Source organism: Aphanomyces astaci (assembly GCF_000520075.1).
Source record: "Aphanomyces astaci strain APO3 unplaced genomic scaffold supercont1.62, whole genome shotgun sequence".
Classification (NCBI taxonomy): Eukaryota; Oomycota; class Saprolegniomycetes; order Saprolegniales; family Verrucalvaceae; genus Aphanomyces; species Aphanomyces astaci.
Window position 1 is genome coordinate 159,224 of NW_009798325.1, and position 7,068 is coordinate 166,291.

General features: G+C 46.7%; 2 protein-coding genes across 2 annotated transcripts; one reads left to right on the forward strand and one right to left on the reverse strand.

Annotated features, from left to right (window-relative positions):
- Positions 1 to 227: 227 nt before the first annotated feature.
- Positions 228 to 1,524, reverse strand: H257_14776 (hypothetical protein; the record flags this gene model as incomplete). Its single annotated transcript, XM_009842662.1, has 4 exons — positions 228 to 458; positions 544 to 822; positions 1,144 to 1,267; positions 1,334 to 1,524. 4 exons carry the CDS (start codon positions 1,522 to 1,524, stop codon positions 228 to 230), a joined length of 825 nt encoding a protein of 274 aa, XP_009840964.1.
- Positions 1,525 to 1,911: 387 nt separating this feature from the next.
- Positions 1,912 to 2,162, forward strand: H257_14777 (hypothetical protein; the record flags this gene model as incomplete). The annotated part of the gene is made up of 2 exons (XM_009842663.1): positions 1,912 to 2,008; positions 2,059 to 2,162. The coding sequence occupies 2 exons, from the start codon at positions 1,912 to 1,914 to the stop codon at positions 2,160 to 2,162; spliced, it is 201 nt and encodes a 66-aa protein (XP_009840965.1).
- Positions 2,163 to 7,068: the final 4,906 nt, after the last annotated feature.

Sequence of the window (7,068 nt, forward strand, 5' to 3'; positions counted from 1 at the left end):
TTTCAGTAGAGGATTCCGTCGAGATTTCTTCCTTGATTCCGTTGCAAACGCCTACCCTGCTGCTCCACCAGAATGTGGCGGGGTTTTACGACAAGTTTGATGGGTAGGCGCGGCGCAGGCAAACAAGGAGACTCAAACCCAAGTGTGGAGTTCGAGGCAAAATGTAAAGTCGAGTTAGTTAAAGGTGTGGTCGTGGCTGTAGTCCTAATGCTCTAAGTTCTACTGCATCAGCGGTTGATGGTTGAGGGATCTCCGTCTTGGTAGATCTTCGACACCCGTATGACGGTCCGGGTCATCGATTTTGGGAGGTATATAAGGTCTGGGAGGTCTAGCCAGAACGGGAAAGGCAACCCGGTCTTCAGGAAGGTCAGAGGGTCGATCAGGGCCTCGTCTGGCTTCGCAGTCTCGGCAGGGTCATGGACCCCGCAGTCGCACCGTGACACACGCTCACGAGCCATCTGCACAATGTCTGGCTCAATGTTCCTGTCGATTTAGGTTTTGAGTGCCGCCCACACCATTGGTCTTGTCGCCACAGCCACCAACCACACCAAGACCGAGCCGTTGACAGGCGTCCAACAGTTGAGCCTTCTTCCACGTGGCTTTTGGGGTGCCGTCAGGTAAGCCCTTATGGTACTTTGAATTGTCCATTGCAAAGATCACGCCATGCAAGTTCATTGACTCTACTTCGTCGAGTAGGTCGGTAAACCAGTCAACAAAAAAGTCGTGGGTGAACATCGCGTTTGTAGTCCTTCGGCTGTCTTGCCCCGCCGGTGAAGATTTCAAGCCCAAGGACGTTCCCCGTCGTTGGGCCGCTCGCAACAACTGCCGCCACAAGCAGAGTCTTTGGCCTTTGTGCTTTTCTTTTGATGGGATGCATGCGGCATCGTCTGGGTGGTAGAGACTGTCGTGTTGTAGCTTGTAGTTGTGATAAATGACGCGTCCAGATAAATGACCGTACGTGGCGTGTCGTCTCGCAACGCATGGACAACAAGCTTCACTTAGGCATCCCGCTTTACAATCACTTGATTAGTGAGACCAACATATACTCCCTTCTTCTTCCCGCGCTTGATTCCACGGCGTGTTAAGAACGTTTGTGTCGCTCGTATTTCAGCACGATGGTCCGTAGGGCTGTCCTTGTCGAACATCCAAGTGGCCGTGCTCGCAAAGCAGTTCCATGGCGTCACGAGCATCGACGCGCGAGTGCGTCAACCACTTGGCACGAACAAAGTCCAACACGAGCGTCAAGACAGCCTGGGTTCCGGGGACTCTGGTAACGTGAGTGGATTTATTTGACGGCATTTTTGCAACATCAACTGTGCCGTCCTTGCAGTACTGGGACCACACAGTTTGTATTGTTTTGTTGCTGCGACCCAAAATGGTAGCAACGTGGTTTGAGACGTCTTTTATTCCCGATTTACGGAAGTATGCCTGTAGGCGGATGATGTCGAGCTTTTCGCCCACTGTGAGCGCCTTTGGCCGAGCCTTGGCTACGAACGCGATGGCAGCATCGAGTTCGGTGGTCATTGTTGTCCCAAGAACGAATTTCGTTTGTAATACTACAGGCGATCATTTTTTGCGTTTTTTATCAGTACTATTGTTTATACATGTTCCAGTATTTTTTATGCAAATAATTGTCGTGGGTTAGAAAAGTGTTGGCTGACCTTGGACTCGATCCCTGGCCCAATTGCCATCACTTAAGGGGACTAACAAACGTGGCTTATGCCCAACGGGGAAACCTAGCGGGCCATGTAGTAAAGGGGAAGCCCTTTACTACATGGCTGGGTACAACTAAAAATAACTCAATTGTTGATGGTTCTCAACACGCGAGAATCTCTGTGTTGTTACAAGCAATTCGATACAAATTTCTACATCGTGTCCCTGAGCTGTCACTCGGCCTCCCCCACCCGACGCATGCTGCACGACGCCCGTTCAAGTGCAGACTGTATTGCATCAGACGACGAACCACACACCCTGAACGACGTCGTGTCGCGGAAGAAGTGGACCCCAGGTGATCCACGTCGAGGTAGGCAGATTCTGTGGATGTATGAAGGATTGTAGTCGGACGGCAAATCGAATTCCCGATGAAAATCAACAACCTCGTCTATTCGCCGTTGTGGCCAGGAATGGACAACATGGTATTGCCGCGGACGTCGCACCACTAACACCCACGGGCACGGGTACTGTCATCACGTCGGCACTACCACCCAAACCACTGACAAAACCATGCCTGCCAGCATCGCACGCCACCGTCTAGGCACCAACACTCCAGCTGCAGAAGTGGTGGTATAAGCAAAATTCTTGAGAGAAGTGTTCACACTATTTGCGGTTCGCTCCAACAACATCGAACTATTAGGATTCATCCCTTTGGAATAAATATGTTTTTCTAACCAGGTCGATTTGAATTAGATTACGAAGGCGCTCAACAAACTGGCGTGCTTTTCCGAGAAAATGAAGAGTGGGATGACAAATTTAATGAAGGAATTGTATGTTACAGTAATAGAAACTTTAGGGCATCCCCAATGGTGCGACGGTAAACGCTATTTTACCGTTTTTGGGGTCAAAAATATGCAGTTTTGGCAACCCCAACGGTGCGACGGTATCTACCGGAAACGGCATATTTTTACCGCGAGACGGCAAATCGTCAATTTTTACCGTTTTGTGACCACCCGACGGTAAAATACCGGAGCCAATCATAAACCACAAACCAGCATATTTCCACCAATAAAACGCATGTATTTGAGCATGGACATTTATTTCCATACCAATACTGACACTGCTGGAATGGCTCTCAACGGGTAGAGTGCGAACTTCACCACTGACGAGGACTGCCAGCTAGTTTTTTCGTGGTTGAACATATCCCTAGATGAGTCTAAGGGGGGCGGGCATAAGGCCGAGCAGTTTTGGGCCCGCGAGGGGGCGACTATTGCACCTATTGCGATCCGGACTGCCATCGCACAGTACGATCCTTAGCTACTTGGGGGAGCAACATACTGGAGTAATGCAATAAGTTTGTTGGGTGTTCATTATGGTCCTTTTTAACGTGCGGTCTTGGCCCCGGTGTTTGGTGTGGACCGTTACTCATGCTTCGGAAGTGACAGTTATGCGGATTTTATACCGTTTTACCATTGGGATTGTGCAAAAGTAAAATAAAGTGACGGTAAACGTCAAAATACAGTCTGATTATACCGTCGCACCATTGGGGATGCCCTTAGCAAGTACGAAATGTGCGTAGTTTACATACTTTGTACTTCGTTCGATTTTAGCGGTGTCTGAAGTTGTAAGTTTAAAGAACTCAGATTTAGCAAGTCTGAGAAGTAAATCCCATCACACCAAGCCAACACCATCCATTATTCCTTCTCCTGTTCTTAGTCTGTGCCTACCGATATAACTTCATTGGGCGTAATTGGACGAGAGAAAACGATAATCATGTGGCAATCAAGTGGGGAGTACACTGTGATGTACTAGTACTGCCCTGAGCTACAGCTCCAGACAAACGTCCTGCATCACTGCACATACCCGCGCTTGTGCACTGTCCTAACACTAGATACTGTATAACCTATGCTTCGGCTGAAGCGAGTCGGAACATGTTGGCGTGAGTGGAAATTTTGCAAGCAACCCTCAAACAGCAATTTGATTGGCTCGGAAAGTTGTCAGTTGTCTGCGGACTTCGAGGTCAAAAGTGTGATGACTTCCTCACTCATCAGACATGTTTCCGAGCAAAATCTGCAAGCTTCGAAGTTCGATTCGAAGTTTTAGTCTGGAAAGTCAAGATTTCGAACTAAAAGTCTCTACTAGAGACTTTTTGAATCTTGTATTCCGGGTTCGAGCCTATTCATTTTCCTCTTTTACCATTGATCTGTTTGCAACGTTGCCACTGCTACCATAAACGCGCGGCGAGTCCCTGTTCTCTCGAATTGTTACACCCCATCGTAACTGCACATTGTTTAAGACCATACAGGTCAAAAACTCTAACTTGGACGTATCACCTTGTCCTTGAGGTGTATTCTGAATGAAATTGTAAAGGCCTGGTGTTAATAACGGAAAAAAACAATTTAAGATAACTTTTTTGGAGGCGTCGGAGGAAAATGGACATAACTTTTGAGTCCGTTACGATATTTGAGTTTTCAATAGTGATTCCAGTAGACAAGACGCTCCGCTTTCAGTTCAAAATCGAATTATCAGTTTAGACGAAGAACATCACAGGTAAATTTGTTACTTTCTAAGCATTTGTACTCACATTTTGATAACGAATTTAGGATAACTTTTTTATCTTAAAGTATGTGTGTCGGAGCATTGAAATTCTGTTTGTAGGGTAAGCGGTTAAAACAGATTTCATATAATTTATACAAGGGTATTGTTTGATAGAGTTATATTTCTGTTGTGGAAGGATATCCACCGAGTTTAACACTCGACAAAACCTCAGATCCAACCCAATGTGGCCCGTGTCGACTAAGATACTTCAAACTCAATCTTGAATGACTGTACCAATGGTTTCTACGCCGTTTTTGCATTTCATTCACGTGACGGAATGGTCAGCATTATATGACAGAGGTTTTGACTCGAACCAATAACGAGGTGTGATTGGGCAATACAAAGTTATCCTAAATTGGTTAAGTAATCTTAAACGGTTTTTTACGTTAAGATGAAACATAACGACCCGAACAAGCAAAATATATCATAACATCCTTGATAGTCTCGTCGTGTAAGTTGAGTTGGCTGGTGTCAGCGTTGTTGAAGTAGCTACAAAATGTTGGATAAAACGAATACACTACACTACTATTGCTCTTGGGTGGTCGTCTGGCTCGAGAATATCAGTCGTTGCACTTATATCGTCAAGGATGAGTGTACCATCACTTTCTCCATCACTTTCTTGAATTCCTGCACCATGTGCGAGGATCTCGCTTCGACGGTAGACATCATCGCAACTGTCGTGTCCCTGGAGTTTGGCACCCTTGTAGTACTTTACAAACTTTCGACTTAGCTGAACGGAGTAGCTGTGTAGCCGTAGTTAAGTCACAGCCGTTCATACCATCGAGGTATGTTCACCTGAGGACTGATACAATCGTAGAACCAGGAATGTTAGACCACCACACGGAACACGGAACACAGGCAATTCAAAAGCAAATCCATTGACGGTGATGCCCCAGTTCGAGCCACATAGCACGCGATAGAGCAGAAAGCCATGTCACCGAAGTCTTCTAGTGACGTCGATTCCCATGCAAATATGAGTGCGATATCGTGGCTGAAAAAGTGATGCATAGGCAAAATACGTGCATACATTGGTAACGCCAATATCAACTTCTAGGCACACAGCGTATGGTGGTCCTTCGCCAGCAACACCACTTGTGGTCCTCACAGTGGACGAGGACGACGACGCAATGGATAGAACGTCATCTGTAACGCATACTAGTATGTAAGAGCATGTGGGTCTTATAGTTCTTGGAGCCTCGTACCCTGAGCTGGTTGGTGTGGATGTGAGCTAAGTGGTTGCGACAGCTTCGGGGTGCAAGTTTGAGCCTGAATTACAATCAGAAGGGCCAGCTGGACGGTCATTCACTGAGCCGGTGGGCTTTCGAACCGACTCAAATTATTTTTAGTCATCCGGAATTATAGTTCAAATCCATCGCCTTTCTTTGCGGAGACGCAAATATCGTCTCAGCAAAGAAGAACGCTTGGGGTAACGTTATCTAATCCCGAGAATATATATATTGATTTCTTCATAGTATATATTAATGTATATTATATGCTTTCCACGGCTCATGTTGCTCGACCAAGTGTCTTGGAGAACCCGGTGCCGACATCTACACGAGGAACATGACATACTCAGGCTAGACCTCGTAACGGAGGCACTACCAAGGATCTAAATGTATATCTGACGCAGCCCCGAGAGAACGGACAGAAACCCATGCTTAACGCGACCACGATGCCTTCGTTGCTGTGGTCGCGTTGGACTCGACACAACAACCACCCAACCATATGGAGAGTATTCGCGGCAAGTTCAAGACATTGTACTTGCGGCGAATACACTCAACCATGATCGGTGGCCTGCGTCGCCTGGCCGGGGACGACGTTGGGGACCTAGCGCACGGTCCAGTGATAAATGGAAATGCATTGAGATGATTGGCTTATCCTAGCCAATCGATGCATTACTAAGTGGCTGGGCCAAACTATGCATATTTTGGGGTGGTTTTGAAACGAAATATTCACCTATATTGGACACTTTACGAAAAGGACGCGGTCGCAAATTGCCGATATAGTCGTTCCAAGGAGTGCCACGCGTTGCTCGACAAGGTCAGTTGGTCCAATCTGTAGAAATTCATTCTGGATTCCACCTTCATAGTGTACTGGTCACGTTACACCCAACTACCACGACTAACATGTAAGCTAACTTTAAACTTGTAGTACTACAACACCTACGCACTTTACGCTTAATGTAAGTTGCAAACACTTTTTGTCATATAAAATGGCTGCCGTGGTAGTTGCATACTACAGTAGTACTGTATCACCAGTGTGGTAGCGTTCAAGTCGCTTATAAAGAGCAAATAGCATGCTTTGCTGCTCATCGTACGAGTTCATCAGAATGCTCGTGGACCCGCAAACGCAGTTGCAGGTTCACTACGTCGGTTGCACGTTTGCACGTACTAGATAGAATGTGCGACTTTTCGTATTTACTGTCCATGCACATTGATTCAGGGCATCACAATCGATTCCAACGCAAATGTACACCTTTTATGATGTCATTTTTACGTTGCCTAGGATCACAGAGGATTTTGGCGACGTTACGTCTCCATGCTATGCTACACTGCACTGGGAGTTGAAAACCACAAACCACAGATAGTGCCATTGATTGACACAATACGATTTGACTGTTAAGTCGAGCTCTTGGCTCCTAATCGCCACATGATGGCTTGATGGACGTGACGCCTTCGCTGTTGAACACGGTGACTTCCTTGGCGAATTGTTTGATGCCTTTGTACACTTCGAGGCCGCGTGTAGGGATGGTCGACGTGCTCACGTTAAATGTACTGCCGAAAATTTCAATGGTCAAAGCGGCCTTTCTGAACTCGC